The sequence below is a fragment of the Eriocheir sinensis genome, chromosome 22 (genome assembly GCF_024679095.1).
Source record: "Eriocheir sinensis breed Jianghai 21 chromosome 22, ASM2467909v1, whole genome shotgun sequence".
Lineage (NCBI taxonomy): Eukaryota > Metazoa > Arthropoda > Malacostraca > Decapoda > Varunidae > Eriocheir > Eriocheir sinensis.
This window is the reverse complement of record NC_066530.1, coordinates 14037932-14057617: the sequence shown is the minus strand read 5'-3', so window position 1 is coordinate 14057617 and position 19686 is coordinate 14037932. Positions and strand designations below refer to the sequence as shown.

General features: G+C 38.3%; 1 protein-coding gene across 5 annotated transcripts in view; it reads right to left on the bottom strand.

The window, feature by feature from the left end:
* Window positions 1-19686, bottom strand: part of LOC127002117 (probable G-protein coupled receptor AH9.1) — a 171053-nt gene that overhangs the window by 75207 nt on the left and 76160 nt on the right. For all 5 annotated transcript variants that reach the window (XM_050867704.1, XM_050867703.1, XM_050867699.1 and 2 more), the window contains exon 4: window positions 9418-9494. In XM_050867704.1, the coding sequence (XP_050723661.1) occupies window positions 9418-9477 (60 nt within the window). In that variant the 5' untranslated portion in view covers window positions 9478-9494. The remainder of the gene's footprint in view (window positions 1-9417; window positions 9495-19686) is intronic.

Genomic DNA, 19686 nt, shown 5'->3' with positions numbered 1-19686 from the left:
TCTGTTTCTTTTCTTCTTGTTTATTTCTTTTCTTATTGTTTATTTGTTTCCTTCTCTTGTTTATTTCTTTCCTTCAGTTTTTTCCCCTCAACAAGTTCCTTTATCTCCACTTTTTTATCTTTTTTCGTTCATTTGTTTCCTTTGCTTGTCTGTTTCTTTTCTTATTGTTTATTTCTTTTCTTATTGTTTATTTGTTTCCTTCTCTTGTTTATTTCTTTCCTTCAGTTTCCCCTCAACAAGTTCCTTTATCTCCACTCTTTTGCTTTTTCTTCGTTAATTTGTTTCATCTGCTTCTCTAATTCTTTTCTTATTGTTTATTTATTTCCTTTGCTTGTATATTTCTTTCCTTCAGTTTCCCCTCAACAAGTTCCTTCACCTCCATTATTATTATTTTTATTCGTTTGTTTGTTTATATATCGTTTTCTGTCTCCTTGGACCAGCTAAGTCTTCTTGTGTATTCAATTTGTTTTCCCCTACTTGTCGTGTTGATATTTTCTTCTTTTCTTTCTCTTTATTCTCTTCTTTCTTTTCTTTTCCAACTTTTTCTTTTCTTTTTCTTTTCCTTTCTTTCTCTTTTTCTTTGTTTGTTTTCTCTTTGTTTTCCTTCTTCCATTCCTGTTCACTCCTTTCTTTTGTCCTCCCTTTTTCTTCCTCTCTCATACTTTTTTTTTTTCCTCTTCTCTTCCTCCATTTTCATCACTTGTCTTTCCCTTGTATGTCTTCATCCTTTCCTTCTTTTTCCTCTCCATTTCCATCATTCTTACATTTCAGTTCATTCACCACCACCAACACCAACACCAAAACCTTTCCTACCTTTCTCTTTCCAACATAATTAATTTTCCATCCATTTCCTACCTCCATCGTTCACTACCACCACCACCACCTTATCTATCTCCCTCCCCCTCTCTCTCCCTCGTCTCTTCATTTCCGCACCGTGTCCTATCTATATTTTTTAGGCCGACACGTTCCTCCGCCCTCACCTTCCTTCCTTCCACCTGTCCGTCCGCGTGCTAATAATTCCATTTGGCGACAGGTGAATCAACAGCCTGTCACCTGGGACGGGAAGGGACCGCAAAATTACTCAACCTCCCTTCCGCTGACAGTATGAAGAGGAAGAGGAAGAGGAAGAAGAGGAGGAGGAGGAAGAGAAGAAGTGTCAATAGAGGGTGAAAAGGAAGAAGATATGGATGTGACGAATGAGAAGGAAAGATTAAGGAACTGGAGGAAAAGGAGGAGGAGGAGGAAGGGAGATGAGAATGAGAGTGAAAAGGGGAAGATATCGATGTGACGAATGAGAAGGAAAGATGAAGGAATTGAAGGAGGAGGAAGAGGGGGAGGAGGAAGAGAAAGTGATGCTGGAGGAGGAAAAGGAAGAAAATATGAGTGATGAATGTGAAGAAAAAAGGAAAGGAAAAGCGTAGAAGGCGATGACGTAGGAGAGGAAAAAGAAGAGATAACAAAAACGAGAAAAAAAATAGGAGAAGGAAGAAGAAAACAAAAAAATGGAGGAAGAGGAGAATGAGAAGGAAGAACGAAAACCAGAACAAACAAAAAATAGAAAAAAGGAAGATAAAGACGAAAATTATATAAAAAAGGAATTGGAAGAGGAGTAAGAGGAGGAGGAGGAAGAGAAAGTGATACTGGAGGAGGAAAAGGAAGAAACTATGAGTGATGAATGTGAAGAAAAAGAAAGAGAATGGGAAAGGAGGAAGTGACGTAAGAGAGGAAGAACAAACAAAAACGAGAAGAAAAATACGAAAGAAGGAAGAAGAGGAAAACGAAAAAAAAGGAGGAAGAGGAGGATGACGAAGAACCAAACCAGAACAAGAAAGAAATAAAAAAGAAAAAAAAGGAATAAAAAAACGAAAATTATATATAAAAAAAACCGTAAGAAATAGACCGTGCAAATTACTTAAGCTCCAGCTCCCTTTCCCTATCAACCCTCCCTTCCTTCCTCCCTCTCTATGTATGGAGGTACTCAGGTAGACAGGTAGACAGGTAGGTAGGCAGGTAGGTTACGTCAGTCCTTATGTATGTAGGTTTAGATAAGTAGGCCACTTCCTGATGCATAGAAAACGGGGTATGTGGTCTCGGCTAGCAACCAAAGAGCCAACACATGTTCTTAGTGTCAAGATGAAGATGATGATGATGATGATGATGAGGAGGAGGAGGAGGAGAATCCCACTAACACGTGTCCTCCCAGGTGTCAAGAGGAGCTACAAAGAGGAGGAGGAGGAAGAGGAATATGAAGAGAAAGAGGAGGAGGACGAGGAGGAAGAGGAGGAGGAAGCCATTTAGGATATCCAATCAACTCCTTCAATAGAGCAAGTGTCTGACGATGAGAAGCATAGATAGATAGATAGATAGATAGATAGATAGATAGATAGATAGATACATACATACATAAAGATAAAAAATAAGAAAGAGAAACAAAGAAAGCGTGTGTGTAATAGACAGAGAGATAGATAGATAGAGAGAGAAAGAGGGAAGGAAAGGAAGAGAATAAGAGAGAATGTGTAAGAAAGATATGTCAAAGAGAATGATGGATGGAAAGATCAGAAATAAAGAGAAAATGATAAAGAGAAAGAGAAAAAGAATCGGGTCAGGAAATAACAGAGAAGTCAAAGAAGAAGAAGAACAAGAACAAAGGAGGGAAGAGTGCAAGGAAGAGATAATGACGCCAGATGAAGGATAAAGAGGAGGAGAAAGAAGAAGGGGAAGAGGAAGGAGGTGTAAGGGATAGAAAAGGAAGGAAATAAAGAAAAAAAAGGAGAAAACAAAGAGAAAAGTTTAAGAACGTTATTCTTTTGTGGTTTTCTTTGGTGTGGTTTTAACAAAGAGAGAGAGAGACAGAGAGAGAGAGAGAGAGAGAGAGAGAATGTCCCGTATAATTGCTGTCACAACTTCTAAATTCAGGTAGAATGAGTTTTAAATCTCTCTCTCTCTCTCTCTCTCTCTCTCTCTCTCTCTCTCTCTCTCCTTATAAAGTTGGTGAGAATGGATAAACGAGGATTAAGAGGAGGAGGAGGAGGAGGAGGAGGAGATGAAAGGTAGGAAGGATGCTGGTGAGGAAGGAAATTAGAAGGAGGAGAAGGAGTACGTCGAATTCAGGAGGAAGAGGAGGAGGAGGAGGAAGAGGAACAGAGGAGGAGGAAGTGAAGGAAGAAAAAGGAAGGAAAAAGCTATCTGTAAACAAATCAACCTTACACACACACACACACACACACACACACACACACACACACACACACACACACACACACACACACACACACAATTTATTAAAGAGAAAATAATACGCAACACATAATCTCTCTCTCTCTCTCTCTCTCTCTCTCTCTCTCTCTCTCAATAACAGGAAGCAAAGTGTCAAACCTTTCCATTTGTATTCCTCACTGAACCAAATGACTCTCTCTCTCTCTCTCTCTCTCTCTCTCTCTCTCTCTCTCTCTCTCTCTCTCTCTCTCTCAGGTGAGCGAGGGGACAGGTGAGAGATATATTTAAAGTTAACGAGCCGAGTATGTCCTTCCGTCACGTTGAAATGGATAATTATTTCCTCCTCTTCCTCCTCCTCCTCCTCCTCCTCCTCCTCCTCCTCCTCCTCTTCTTCTTCTTCTTCTTCTTCTTCTTCTTCTTCTTCTTCTTCTTCTTCTTCTTCTTCTTCTTCTTCCTCCTACGTTTATTTGCTTCTCCTCCTGCTTCTGTTTTTTCTCTTTCTCATCCTCGTCTATCTCCTTCTCGTTCATTTTCTCTTCTTATTCCTCCTTTTCCTTCTTTATTTTTTTTCTTGTTTCCTTAGTATTCTCCTCCTCCTCCCCCTCCTCCACTTCCTCCTCCTCCTATGTTCATTTGCTTCTCTTCCTCTTTCTATTTCTTTTACTGTTCATTTTCCTCCTCCTTCATCATATTTTTGTTCTGTTTCTCTTCCTCCTTCTCCTACACCTCTTTTTCCTCCTTCTTTCAAATTTTACCTTTCTTATCATTTCCCTTCTCCTCCTTTTCTTCCTCTCTTATCGCCTTTTCCATCTGCTTCTTCTACCTACTCTTTTTATTTTCTACTTGCATTTCATCTTTCTCCTCTTCATTCTTTTCCTCTTCAATCTTTATTCCTCTTACTCCTACTCTTTATCGTCCTCTTTCTCCACCTCCTCCTCTTCCTCCTCTCCATCCTCCTCCTCCTCCTCTAAATATCATAAGAAAACAAACCCTGAACTATATTAATGAACGTAAATGATTCTCTCTCTTACAGACAGACAGACGGACGCCCTTTGAGTTCATTTAATAGCCGTCCCATAAATTACTCTAATGTTGGCTTATCATTAATTAACCTTCAGCGTAAATAGTTGTGCTTAATTACCGGGGACAAACTTTATGAGGTTCGCAAAGTTTATTCACGGTGAAGTTTGTTTGTAGAGAGATTTTATTCACTGGGGAATATTTTTTTAGAACTTGATTTTTTATTGTTTTTGTTTTCTATATTTTGGTTTATCGAGATTGTAGTTAAGGAGTAGCGGGATTTTTTTTTATTATTGTTTCCTTTTTTTGTGCCCTTGAGCCGTCTCCTTTGTTGTAAAAAAAAAAGTTACTGGGAGACTGTTTTCAGTACTGTTGTTTTATTGTTTTTTATGTTTCTTGTCTTGGTTAGTTTGTTTGATTTGGGTTCTGGTTATTGGGGTATTTTTCTAGTATTTTCGTTTTGATTATTTCTATTTTCTTTATTGATGGTGTTATTGCATTTCATTTGACTTCCCATTAACAGTGATTTTTTTCGTATTTTCCTCGTTTTATTGATTTTTTTTATACTTCTTTATTCATGATTTTTATTTTACTTCTAATTAATAAAAGTGCAGAATTTTTCAGAATATCGAATTACAGTATCTATCTATCTATCTATTTGTCTCTGTATGAAGAAAGCGACTCGCCTCAAGACACGCCAACAGACAGGCATATATACAGACAGACAGACAGACAGACAGACAGAAGGCGTGTAAAGTCGGCGACGGTGCTGCCCCCTATGTGGAAGTTTTATACAAGTCCCCCTCATCAAGACCCACTGAGACATTAATTATTGTTCCTTAAGAGGCTGCTAAGGTGGAGATAATTACAGGTGGTGGTGATTTAATTAGTAGGCTATGTGAGGGATTAAATTGGAGAGTGTGATTTATTTTTTTCTTACACATTAAAGATGTATAGTTAAGGAGAATGGTGGTTCTCTCTCTCTCTCTCTCTCTCTCTCTCTCTCTCTCTCTCTCTCTCTCTCTCTCTCTCTCTCTCTCTCTCTCTCAAACATAAAAAAAACTCAAGAATAAAAGAAAAGTCTGCATAATACGACTTAATCTTCTACAAACACACACACACACACACACACACACACACACACACACACACACACACATACACAAACACAATTGATCGTTCCTCTATACACACTTCTCCTTCTCCTTCTCCTCTTCCTCCTCCTCTTCCTCCTCCTCCTCCTCCTCTTCTATACAAACACTCGACTCGTGACGCAGAAAATACACGTACACGTTCCGTCAACTTCCTTTCACCTACTCTACAGGTAAGACACGTGATCAACGAGTACCTGCGCGGCTCAGGTGAGAAAGAAAACACCGGACCCACGTGACCTGATGGTGGTGGTGGTGGTGGTGGTGGTGATGGTGGTGGTGGTGGTGGTGGTGGCGGTGGTGGTGATGGTGGTGGTGATGGTGATGGTGGTGGTGGCTACTGTGTGACGTTCTTCCTTTCCCTGAGAACTTTAATTAGAAGGCTTCGCTTGGCTTTGTTTTTTAATTGACTTGGTGGGGAAGAAGAGGAAGAGGAAGACAATGATGGTGAAGATGAAGAAGAACAGCGACAACAAAAATAACCGAAACAAGAGCAAAAACAAGAGGATGGTGATGATGATGAAGATGATGAAGAAAAGTAGATGAAAAAGGAGGAGGAAGAAGAACAAGAAGAAGAAGACAAAAAGGAGCGAGACAAACATACGAAAAGTAGACAAAAAAACGGAAAATATATAAAAATGAAGGAAGGAAATAGAATAAAATAGATGAAAAAAGGAGGAGGATGAAGAACAAGAAGAAAAAGAAGACAAAAAGATGCGAGACAAACATACGAAAACTAAGACAAAAAAACGGAAAATATAAAAAAATGAATGAAAGAAGTAGAAAAAATGTTCCCAAAAAAACAATAATCAAAAATGCAAGAAATCAAAACAACAAAAATACATTAAAATACAAAAACGACCTTTTTTTGTAACACGACTAAAGAAAAAAAAACTAGTAGGCTATAAAGAAAAAAAACAGAATAAATGTCACAATAAAATCAGTAATCAAATATGCAAGAAATCAGAACAACAAAAATACATTAAAACACATATACGACCTTTTTTTGTAACACGAGACTAAAGAAAAAAAACTAGAAGGCTATAAAGAAAAACACCACATGACCGAGTTCTGAAGGAAAAATAAAATAAAACCTGAACACCAACACATAAAAAAAATTGCATAAAAACTATAAAACCGCGTAGTGGGAAGAATAACATGCGGACATTTTTACGCCGTGGATGAGAAAATATCGCGCAATGCAGTGGGTACGATTTCAAGGGCAGACTGAAGGAAAAAGGAAGGTACGTTTTAGCGCACGCATGTATTTCGTAATCCTGAGTAAAAAGACGAAAAATATGCTTGTAGATAAAAGGAAAAATAGAGAACAGTATATTTTTTTTTTAACGTGGGAGGGAAAGGAAGGAAAGGGAAGTGAAGGTACGGCAAGGGTAGGGAGGAAAAAGGAAGGGAACGGAAGGGAACGGAAGGGAACGTAAGGAAGGAAGAGGAATAGCAGAGATGAGATAATAAGGAAAATTAAAGGGAACACGAAGAAAGGCAGGGTAGGGTAGGGCAAGGACGTGAAGGGCAGAGCAGGGCAGGGAAGGAAGGAAGAGGAGTAGAAGAGATGACATAAAAAGGAAAAGGAAAGGGAACACGAAGAAAAGATAAGGTAAGGTAGGGCAGGGCAAGGACGTGAAGGGCAGGGCAGGGCAGGGCAGGAAAGGGATGGGAGGGAAAAGGAAGGGAACGGAAGGAAGAGGAATAGAAGAGATGAGATAATAGGGAAAATTAAAGGGAACACGAAGAAAGATAGGGTAGGGTAGGGCAGACCAAGAACGTGTAGGGCAGGGCAAGGCAGGGAAGGTTATTTTATCTCTGGAAACGAAGAAAAAGGAAAAAGGAAACATAACAAAAAGTTGAAAAGAAGAAAAAGTGTGGAATCAAAAACAGAAAAAAAGGAAATATGATAAATGACTAAACTATGAAAAACTGAAAAAAAAGTGTAATAGTATGAATATGATCCCAAGAACACAAATCCATATAACTAAAGATGAAATATTATGGTTGGAAAAAAAGAAGAAGAATTTATTACTGTAAGAAATAGTAAATATCACGTATAAATTGGAAACACAAAGAACTACCCGAATACTTTAAAAGGGATACAGAAATAAATCAAAAGATGCATTATATTGCTCAGAAATTATAAATATTAAGACCAAAGTGATGAAAAAGTATTGGAAAAGAAAAAATACTTGAATATTCTCGCGAAGATAAAAGAGAAAAGTTGAAGACGAAATATTTAAAATTGGAAAGGAGAATGAATTTGTTACCACGTCAAGAAACTAAAAATGTTAACACCAAATCAATGACAAACTATATTAGGAAAAGACAAAGATACGTCAATATTCTCGTGGAGATAAAGGAAGAAAAGTTGAAGACGAAATATTGAAAGTTGGGAAGAAGAAAGAGTTTGTTACCGAGACCAAAAACTAAAAATGTCGACACCAAATCAATGACAAACTATATTAGGAAAAGCAAAGATACGTCAATATGCTCGTGGAGATAAAGGAGAAAAGTTGAGGACGGAATATTGAAAGTTGGGAAGAAGAAAAAAAATTGTTACCAAGTCCAGAATCTAAAAATGTCAACACCAAATCAATGACAAACTATATTAGGAAAAGTCAAAGATACGTCAATATGCTCGTGAAGATAAAGGAGAAAAGTTGAAGACGGAATATTGAAAGTTTGGAAGAAGAAAAAAAAATTGTTTCCAAGTCCAAAATCTAAAAATGTCGACACCAAAGCAATGACAAACTATATTAGGAAAAGCAAAGATACGTCAATATGCTCGCGTAGATAAAGAAGGAAAGTTGAAGACGGAATATTGAAAGTTGGGAAGAAGAAAAAAAAAATTGTTGCCAAGTCCAGAATCTAAAAATGTCAAGACCAAATCAATGACAAACTATATTAGGAAAACAAAGATACGTCCATATGCTCGTGAAGATAAAGGAGAAAAGTTGAAGACGGAATATTGAAAGTTGGGAAGAAGAATGAATTTGTTACCAAGTCAAAATTCAAAAAATGTCAAGACCAAATCAGTGGCAAACTATATTAGGAAAACAAAGATACGTTCATATGCTCGTGATGATAAAGGTGGAAAGTTGAAGATGAAATATTTAAAGTTGGGGAGAAGAATGAATTTGTTACCAAGTCCAGAAACTTTAAACATCAAGACCAAATCAGTGACAAACTATATTAGGAAAACAAAGATACGTCCATATGCTCGTGATGATAAAGGTGGAAGGCTGAAGATGAAATATTTAAAGTTGGGAAGAAGAATGAATTTAAACATTAAGACCAAATCAATGACAAACTATATTGGGAAAAAAAGCGTCAATATTCTCGTGAAGATATATGAGAAAATTTGAAGATGAAGTTTTTTAAAGTTGGCAAGAATGAATAACTTCCCATCAGGTTTCAGACACTATAATGTTTAGGACCAAGTTGATGAAAAAATGCTGAAAAAATTTATTGTAAACACGTTCGCGGAAATAAAGAAGCAAAGTTGAAGACGAAATATTAAAGTTTTGAAAGAATGGAGGATTTGTTACTAGGCTCAGTTGGTGAAAAATGTTGGAAAAATATATGTACGTAACTATTCACAAGATGATCAAGAAAAAGAAGAAGACGAAATTGTTTAGGAGGAAAAGAACGAAGAACTCTTTGGGATAACTCGGCGACTATGAAACAGAAAAAAAACATTGTAAAAAAAATATATATTCATAGGGATTACAAAAAAAAAGATAACGATGGCGAACTTCACAACACACACAAAAAAAAACGAAAACAACCAAACTAAAAATAATTAAAAAAAAAAACAGGGCACACATAAAACTGAGACAGGAGAAGAAAAAAACAATAGCTAATAAAAAAACATATCTAATTAACATCGACTAGAAAAAAAAAAAAACGAAAGAGACCGATTAAAAAAGAGCTGTAAAACATAAAAAGAAAAGAAATAATAAAAAAAACAAATAGAAGTAATAACAAGTAGAGTACATAAAGGTATATAATTAACACTCACGAATTTGTCCGCCATGAACGAGAGTAGATGACGATGGGAAGCTTTCAGCAGCGACGCCATTAGAAAAGCGTGCTCATCTGCAAGAAAATAACGAGAGCAATTAAAATGACGAAAATAGCAATAATGATAGTAGTAGTAGTAGTAGTAGTAGTAGTAGTAGTTGTAGTAGTAGTAGTAGTAGTAGTGATCACGTGAGTTAAAAAAATTCTCTATTCCTTTCTGACAGTTCTTCTTGTCTAAAAAAAGTCAAAAGAATGCAAGTATTCACCACACACACACACACACACACACACACACACTGCTCGTATTTTTGCTTCGGTTCCCCACGAGTTGTTTTTGGCACGTTAGTTATTTTTTTCAGTGTGTGTGTGTGTGTGTGTGTGTGTGTGTGTGTGTGTGTGTGTGTGTGTAATACATAATATGTGTGTAATGTGTAATAATATGTTTATTAAGGTAAGTCAGCCGATAGGCTGAAAATATACAAATTAAAAGTACAAGAAACTAATAGTAAATTGGCTACACTAGAGGGAGGGAGAGGGTGGGGGGGGGTTTGGGAGAGCTATAAATAGTGACATAAGGGAGAGGGAGGGTGGGGGGAAGGGGCACTTAGAGGGTGGCGGCGAGGTGCTAATCTCCACCGGCCCTTTGGGTATGACTGTCACTGGGCATTGTTTATCATCCGCACCATCGCGGGCACTGCGCTACGTTTGTAACGGTCGGTTCGCGGCGCTCTGAAGGGGTTGAGTTTGTTGTGGTGTCTGGTGAAGCGGGTGGGAGGAGGCGCGTCGGATGGCAGGAGGTGGCGGTGGCGAGGATGGTGAAGCAGGGAGATTCCGAATTTTCTGAGGGCGTCCTGGTGCTTGTCAGAGAGCCTCGGGAGACTCAGGGTGGCCAGGGCATTGTCGTAGGTGTGGTAGTCAGGGCCTAAAATGACCCTGAATGCCCACTTTTGAACCCTCTCAAGCTGCTGTTGTTGGGTGAGGGTAAGGGACGATGACCACGCCGGGGAGGCATACATTAACTTTGGCAGTATGAATGATGTATAAATACTGCACAGCTCAGCAGCCGGTGCCCCCAGCATTCTGAGTCTACGCAGCATGTACAGCTTGTAGGAGGCTGCTCTGACGGTGTTGGAGACGTGGAGCTTCCAGTTGAGCTGGTAGTCCACAGTGATGCCGAGTAGTTTGGTGGACTGGACGACCTGGAGGTGGTGTGAGCCAATAGACAGCAGCGGAGGTGGCACATCTCTCTTGGACGTGCAAACGTGCATCACCATGGTCTTGGTGTGGTTGATAGTGGCACTGTTGTCAACCGTCCATGCCTGAAGGTTGTCAAGCGACGCTTGAAGAGGTGCATAGTCAGGATACCTGTGTGTGTGTGTGTGTGTGTGTGTGTGTTCTATTTATACCAGTATTTTCGAAAGCTTTCATCTGCATTTTTCCTTATTTTTGTACATTTTCGAATTCGTTTTTCTTATATTTTTCTTTTTTTTCACATTCACCTGGAAACTAAAATATGCAAAAGAGATTATTCGATTTCTTTTTTCTCCCTTTCCCTCATTTTGATATAATTCTCTTTCTGCTGTTGATATATTAGGTACGTTTCTAGGTTTACAGTAATAGTTTGGGTACCACCTAAAATTAAAACTTTCTCCTTTCGGCTGTTTCCGTTAGAGGTCGGTATAGTGGATATCCGTTTCCATCTCTCATTCCTGTTCTCTTCATCTTTCTCTGTCACTCCAGCCGCCTGCGTGTTCCTCCTCACCTCTTGCCTGGCACCTCCATCCCCAGCATCCTTTTCCCGATAAAAACAGCATCTCTCCTCCTCAATACTTGTCCAAACCATCTCCGGCATCCTTCTCCTGATATACCCAGCATCTCCCAGACTCCGAACATGTCCAAGCCAACTCAAGCAAAAAAACACAGGAATGGAAAAGAGAATGAAAGGAGATTAAGAAAAGAAGGGAAGGGAAGGGAAGGGAAGGGAAGGGAAGGGAAGGGAAGGGAAGGGAAGGCAGGGCAGGGCAGGGCAGAGCAGGGAAAGGAAGGGAAGGAAAGGGAATGGAAGAGAAGAGAAGAGAAGAGAAGAGAAGGGAATGGAAGGGAAGGCAGGGGAGGGCAGGGAAAGGAAGGGAAGGGAAGGGAAGGGAAGGGAAGGGAAGGCAGAGCAGGGCAGGGAAGAGAAGAGAAGAGAAGAGAAGAGAAAAGAAGGGAAGGGAAGGGAAGGGAAGGGAAGGGTAAAGGGTCGGTGAAGGGCCTTGTTCAGCTGTATATTTCACCTGTCCGCTGGGCCACTTGTTGTGTTGTTTGGCCTTCACCTGACGACCACCTGTTGGCTCTCCTCCAGTGTCCTGTTTCCTCCTCCTCCTCCTCCTCCTTCGGTTTCTTGCTTCTCCTTCCATTGCCTTCTTTTATTTTTCGGGTCTCTTTTTGGCTTCTCTTTCGCTTCCTTGCTGTTTATTTTCTGTCCATTCTTTCGTTGAGGAAGCAAATAAAGGAGAAAACAAGAAAAATAAAAGGAAAAAACGGAAAAAATAACGCTAATATTTATCCACACATTCCCCAACTCAAAAAGAAAGAAAGAAAAATATAGAGAAAATAAAATACAATGAAAAGAATAGCAAAGAGAGAGGAAAAATAATAAGAGAAAGGAGACGAAGATGAAATACAAGAACTCATTACACATTCAACGCTGTCCTCAACAAGAAAGAAAGAATGATAAAGGAAAATTAATTAAAAGAAGATAAATGAGAAATAAATAAAAGTTACAGAGAGGAAACAGAGTAAATAGAAGAACTTATTAAGCATTCAAGGCCACACTCAAGAAGAAATAGAGAAAGATAAAGAGGAGAGAAAGGAAAGCGAAATTGAATGAAAAGAGACAAACAGAGAAAGAAAATGTAAAAGAAGATGAAGTAAAAAAAGAAAGAAAAGGAAATTGAATAAAAAGAGACGGAGAGAAAAAAATGTAAAAGAAGATCAAGTAAAAAAAAAAGAAAGAAAACGAAATTGAATGAGGAGACAAAGGAAGAAAAGAAGGCAAAAGATGAAGTAAAAAAAAATAAAGAAAACGAAATGAAATGAAAAGACAGAGAGAAAAAAAAGGCAAAAGAGGATGGAGTAAAAATAAATAAAGAAGGAAATAGAAGACAAATAATAATAAAAATATAGAGGAAAAAAAAGATTTTCCAACTCATAACTTAAAAATCCTCAACAAGAAAAAAAAGATAAAGAAAAAAAAGAAAAAAAAGAAAAAAGAAAGAAAAAAATAAAAGGTAAAAAACGAAACAAAGAGAAAAAAGACAAATCCGTCCACACAATACAAAAAAAAAGAAAAGAAAAGAAAAGAAACTGAAATGAAAGAAATGAAGGAAGAGTAAAGCGAAAGAAAAATAAGCAATATAAAAAAAATCGAAAACAAAAACAAATGAAAGAAATAAAGGAAAAGGAAAGCGTTAGAAAAATAAGAAACAGAAAGAAAAGAAGAAAAAATTATATGAAAGAAATAAAGAAAAAGTAAAGCATCAGAAAAATAAGAAACAGAAAAAAAAATTAAAAAAAACTAAAGTGAAATAAATAAAGGAGAAGTAAAGAAAATGAAAAATAAGAAATAGAGAAAAAAGATAAAATCAAAAACTAAAATAAAAATAAAAATGGAAAAGTAAAGCGTAAGAAAAAAATAAGAAATAGAAATAAAAATAAAATAAAATAAAGAAATAAATGAAAAGTAATGCGAAAGAAAAAAAGAGACAAAGAAAACAACAAAACAACAACAAAAAAACTCTTCCCACCCACAACCACCTTCCGCCAGGCAAAACAGCTGATAAGAGACAACAAACGACCTCATCACTAAGGCAATGAGACCCTTTCCGCCCTTTTATTCCCTTCCATCTTCGCTCTTCCCTTCCCAAACCCTTTTTTATTCCTTTTTCCCCTTTCCCTTTTTCTCTTTCCCTTCCCTTTTCTCCCCCTTCCTTTTTTCCTTCACTTTTCCGTCCCTTCCTTTTATTTTCTCTTTTCCGCCCCTTCCTTTTCCTTTCCATTTCCCTTCCCCTTTCCTTTTTTTCCTTTCTTTTTTCTTCTCTTCCCTTTTCTTTTCCCTTTTCCTCCCTTCCTTTTATCTTCCTTTTTCTGCCTCTTCTCTTTTCCGCACCTTCCTTTCCCTTCCCTTTTCCGCCCCTTCCCTTTCTCTTCCTTTTTCTGCCTCTTCTCTTTTCCGCACCTTCCTTTTCCTTTCCTTATTTCCTCATTCTTTCTTTTTTCCCTTCTCTTTTCCTTTCTCCCTTTTTCCTTCCCTTACATCTCCTTCCTTTTCTCTTCCCTTTCCCGCCCTTTATTCCCTTCCCTTCCATTTTCCGCCCTTTATTCCCTTCCCTTGTCTACCCTTTATCTCCTTTCCCTTTCCCACCCTTTATTTCCCTTCCCTTACCAGCTCTTTCCTTTTACCTTCCCTTTCCGTCCCTACCTTTTCCCTTTTTTCCCCTTTCCTTTTCACACCTTTATTTCCTTTCCTTCCCAGCTCCTTCCTTTTACCTTCCCTTTCCCTTCCCTTTCAGCCCTTCATTTCCCTTTTCTTCCCACCTAATTTTTACCCTCACTTCTCCACCTTTCCTTTTCCGCCCTTCATTTCCTTTCCTTTCCCCTTCGTGGCGGCGCGGAGGGTGACACACACGGAGCCTTGTTTAGTATTCATGAGGAAGGGAAGCTTAAAGTTCGCGGTTTTAGATGAAAAATAAAAGTAATTGAGGTGGGTTACGGAGGTAGATTTTTCCTCCTGCGGTGTCCACCTGATTTTGTTTTGGTTTGTTGTGTTTATTTTTGTTTTTGGTGTTTTTTGCTCCTTTTTTTCTTTCTTTACAGTTTGTTTGTTTTTCTTCTGTTGGCTCGATTTTTTTAATTTTTTTTTGGTGTTTTTTGGTCTTGTTTTCTTTGCTTTCTTTTGCTTTTCCTTCTGTCCGGTTTGGGTGTTTTCGTTTTTTTTCTTCTTTACAATTCTTTTTTTTTCTTTTTTGTTCGCGGGTTGTTGTTGTTTTTTTTTTTGGCGTTTCTCTTTTTTTTTTCTTCCTTTCCAGTTTGTTCGTTTGTTTGTTTGTTTTCTCTTCTTTTCGCTTCCCTTCAGTTCTAATTATTTTTTAGTCTATTTCTTCTACCTTTTTTCTTTCAGTTATGTTTTCCTTTCTTTCATTCATATTTCTATTACATTTCTATTTTTATTTATTTATTTCACTTTAGTCCAGTTCTTTTTTTCTATTTCGACCTTTCACGCCAAACTGCTTCCTTCTGTTTCTTTTTCTATTATATTTCTTTCCTATTTCCTTCTTTTGGGTTTAATTTTTTTTCTTTTGTTTATATATATCTTTTTTCTCTCTCAGTTTTATTCCCTTTCTTCTATTTATTTGTATATCTTTATTTCTTTATTTCAGTTTTAATTCCATTGCTATCTCTTTCTTTTGCAATGTCTTTAGCTTAATTGAGAGAGAGAGAGAGAGAGAGAAACTAATGCCCCCACCCATGATAGGAAGCTCAACCATTCATCATTTTTACAAACACAATAACCAGGATCATCTGTGAGAGTGGGGGAATCCATTACGCCTGCCCCCCCCCACCCCCCACCCCACCCCTCAAAACTCTCTCTCTCTCTCTCTCTCTCTCTCTCTCTCTCTCTCTCTCTCTCTCTCTCTGCGTTAATTCATTTTTGTTTATTTTGTTTCATTTGATTTTTCGCCGTTTTCTTTCTTTCTTTCTTTCTTTCTTTCTTTCTTTCTTTCTTTCCTCCTCTTTCTTACAATTTGTTTTCTTTTTACACTCATTTTTTTTCTTTTTTTACCACTAAGTTATATTTCCTCTTCTATTTACCTTTCCCACCTCACTCTATTCATCTATCTGTCTATCTCAGCCCTTCATTTTTCTCTCTTTTCTAGTTCTCTTTCCAAAAACAAACAACAGACACGCTATCTCTATTTCATTCTCTATATCTGTTTATCTATCTATCTCACTAACTACCTACCTATCTATATCTATCTATCTTCAGTACCTTCATCTTTCTCTCTCCAGTCATTAACTCACATACAATGGACTGATACGCTATGGAAAACTCTAATAAAAAAACTCTCCCTCTAAACCACCTTATTCCAACTTTCCTCTGTCCGAAACACACACAACTTCCTTTCACAGCATATAAACAGCTCTTATTGACATTCACGGAGGCGGAAGGGCAGCGCGTAGGTACTGACAGAAGCTGAATAGGTGTGGGAAGGCGTATGAGGAAGCGGTGGTAAGTTACGCGTGAAATTAGATAGGAAAATTAGTGGTGGGGAAAAATGAATGCTAGGTTGTTAGCGGTCAGAAAAAGGTCCATTGGTGAGTTTAATATAGTTTGCCTTGAAAGTTTTTGAAGAAGAAAATGGATTATGTGTTGACGAAAGGAGCGTATGAGAGGGGTTTCGGGAGAGAGAGAGAGAGAGAGAGAGAGAGAGACGAGTGTAAATCATTTCTGTCAACTTTCTCGCTTCGAAGGAACTCAATTTCGCGTGACGGTTTCTGATGTGACTTTATAACTCCAATGACGTGGATCGAATACTCTCTCGTGTACAGGTGGGGGTTACTGGTCTCTCTCTCTCTCTCTCTCTCTCTCTCTCTCTCATTGTCTTTGTTAATCTTTCTTCCTTTCTTTCTTGTATTCCCTTTTCTTGCTTTTTTTTCTTAACATTTCCTTTCCTTTCCTTTCGTTTAATTTCTGTTTTCCTCACCAGTTTTTTTATTTTCTTCTTTTTCTCTTTCTTCGCTTCCTTAGTTTCTTTTTTCTTCTTTATATCATTTATTCTCTCTCTCTCTTTCCTCTTGCTGACAGTCTTCTAGCTATCGAACGCCGCCGCATTGTTGAAATTGCCTCTCTATCTTCTACCGATATTTTCATGCCTCCTCCCTTCCTGCGGCCCCCTTGCACACTTTCTATTGGTCTCATCTCTAAACTCTACCGCATTGTTGCCTCTCTTTCATTCTTCTATCGATATTTCCATGCTGACTGCTCTTCTGAACGTTCTAACTGCATGCCTCCACCCCTCCTGCGCCCCTCTTCCACACTACTTTGTTTTCTATTCGTCTCATCGCTGACTTATTTTCTAACTTTCTTTCTTCGCTCCCTTATTTTCCATCTTATTTTCAAGCTTACTTTCTACCTCTTTTTCTTCGGTCACTTTCCTTTGTATCCTTGTCTTCGCTTCCTTACTTTCTATCCTATTTTCTTGCTTACTTTCTACCTCTCTTTCTTCGGTCATTTTCTTTTCGCTTCCTTACTTTGTACTTCTCTATCAATCTTCCTTATCTATTTGCCTCTTCCCTTGCTTACTCGCTTTTCTGCTCTCTTTTCTACGTCTCTCTCTACTCACTAACTTTCTCTTCTACCTCTCTTTTCGCTCGCATACTTTCTCCCTCTTTTTCTGATCTCGCTTTCTCCCTTTCCTAATGCCTCTTTCTTTTCCCTCTCTTACTTTCTTTTCTACTCTCTTTTCTCGCTTTCTTTTCTACGTCTCTCTCTACTCACTAACTTTCTCTTCTACCTCTCTTTTCGCTCGCATACTTTCTCCCTCTTATTCTGGGTTAGTTTTCTCCCTTTCCTTATACCTCTTTCTCTTCCCTCGCCTACTCTTCCACCTCATCGCCTTCCTCTTTGTGCTCCGCCTTTCCCCGCCTTTCCTCGCGCTGCCGTTCTTTGTTTCGCCTAATTCTTAAACATCTCGGCTTTCGTGGACGTTCTGGGTATTTTCACTAATAGTTTTATAACCCTGGTGGTGGTTTGACTCTTCTTCTGTGCCATGAATGCGAAAGAACACTCATTAAAACCCAATTAATCTCCTTTTTGACCTTTGTAAATAGGAGGCGTGGGAGGGGGGATCGGCAGAAAACAGCGTTCTTTGTGTCGCCCAAGAAAACCCATTCGTCCGACCTTCTCATCCCCCGAAGCCAATATCTGTTGTCTCGCCCTCACACTCTTCTATGTCCCCCCTCTTCCCCCTCCTTCCCCTCCTCTCCCCCACCCCCCGCTGTGTTGTTCCCTTGGCCTCTGTTTGTCACCCAAGACTCCCCGGGAAGAATTTGATTCGCCTTCCACTACTCGCTTTTTTTCTTTTCTTTTTTTTTCTTTTTGGCTAAACCTTGAGCTTTTTTTTCTTGGGTATTTCAGGTTTTTAAGGAACTATGGTGAGTACCTCCTATTTTAAAACTCGCTTTCTTTCTTTTATTTCTCTCTCTCTCTCTCTCTCTCTCTCTCTCTCTCTCTCTCTCTCTCTCTCTCACTGAAATTGTAGGGTGGGAGTAGGTATCTGCCCCATCCTTTTGGTTGTAAATATGTCAATAAACATTTTAAATCAAATCAAAATCTCTCTCTCTCTCTCTCTCTCTCTCTCTCTCTCTCTCTCTCTCAGAAACGTTGTGAAGAAAAGAGGTAGTGTTGCGTTCTTGTTTTTCACTTTTTTTTCTTTTTCATCTCGTCAGAGGGTTAAAAGAGCAATGTGAGGCGCAATTTTTAGGTTGTTGTTGTTGTTGTTGTTGTTGTTATTGTTGTTGTTGTTTAATGTTATGAGAAAAAATGAATGAAAAAAAAAAGAATGAATGAAGGAAAGAAGGAAAGAGGGAAGACTGAGAGGATAAACGAAAAGAGAATGAGAGAGAGAGAGAGAGAGAGAGAGAGAGAGAGAGAGAGCAAAACGAAACATATCACACAATTCAAAACATTTATATGTTCCGCATACTAACTAAATCACTTCATAGTAAACATTCATGAACATATATTTCCGAGGCGTTTAATTAATCTCCAAACACGAAAAAACACACACACACACAGAAATTAATGGCTGTTTCAACGTGTTATTCTTTCCCATTATTCTCTCTCTCTCTCTCTCTCTCTCTCTGGGAATTAAACCTCTCCATGAATTCAAGAGAGGGGGGGAGAGGGAGGAGAAGAGAGGAAGAAAGGAGGAGGAGAGGAGAGGAGAGAGAGAGAGAGAGAGAGAGAGAGAAAGAGAGAGAGAACAAACAAACGCACATACGCACTTTCACTCAAACCTGTCGCCTCGATCTTTCAAAAACAAACACGTAAACTTAATTTGGTCCTTTCATTAGTCCCCGGTGTACTGCTCTCTTTTCACCTCTAATATTAGTGTTTCAAGGACTATTCTTACATTTATATAAGATGATCAAATATTTATTTTATTAGCATATTTAATGACGATATAATGTCCTAGATACTAACTCTAAATTTTCTTATTAAATTTTATCATATATTGTTTTACATGATTTACAAGATTTATTTCTGTAAATTTATTTCTCTATGATCAATAGTTTTAAGCCTGTAAAGAATAACCATTGTATAAAATGGAAATAAAGTTTCTGATTCTGATTCTGATTCTGATTCTCTCTCTCTCTCTCTCTCTCTCTCTCTCTCTCTCTCTCTCTCTCTCATATGTAAGCAGCCAGATATAGTTTAAATCATGTCATCTGTAATTTAATTCTCTCTCTCTCTCTCTCTCTCTCTCTCTCTCTCTCTCTTAACAAAGGGACGTAATTCTGAAAAGGACGTAAAAGGACCATCTAAGATAATGCAGGAAGAGGAAGAGGAGGAGGAAGAGGAGGAGGAGGAAGAGGAGGAAGAGGAGGAGGAGGAAGAGGATGAGGAACGACAATGGACAGAACAGCGTAATGGAAAGGATTAGAGAGAGAGAGAGAGAGAGAGAGAGAGAGAGAGAGAGAGAGAGAGAGAACAATGGGAGTAGATAACCAGAGAATTAAGGAAGAGATAGAGATAAATGAGGAAGATAAATTTATGGAAGGGGAGGAAGAAGGGAAAGATGGATGAAAGAGGAAGAAGAGAATGATGAGAAGAAGGAAAAAAATAAAAAGGGGAGAGGAAGCAATAATAAAGAATGGTGGAAATAGTAGAAATAGGAAAGAGAGAGAAAGAGGAAAGAAGAGTGAAAACATGGAGGAAAGGAAAGAGGGAAAAAATGGAGGAAAGAAGAGGAAGGAATGGAGAGAAGGAGGGAAGAATGGAGGAAAGAAAGAGGGAAGAACGAAGAAAGTGGAGAAGGGAATGAGGAGACAGAGGGAAGAAAGGAGGAAACACGGAGAGAATGGAGAAAACGAAGGAAAAGGAGAGAAGGAAAAGGAAAGAAGGAAGAAACAAAACATGGGAGAAAACTAAATAATGGAATGAAGAAAAGGAAGAAAATAATGAGGAAAGTAAAGAAGGATTACGAAAGAAAAGAAGGATTGA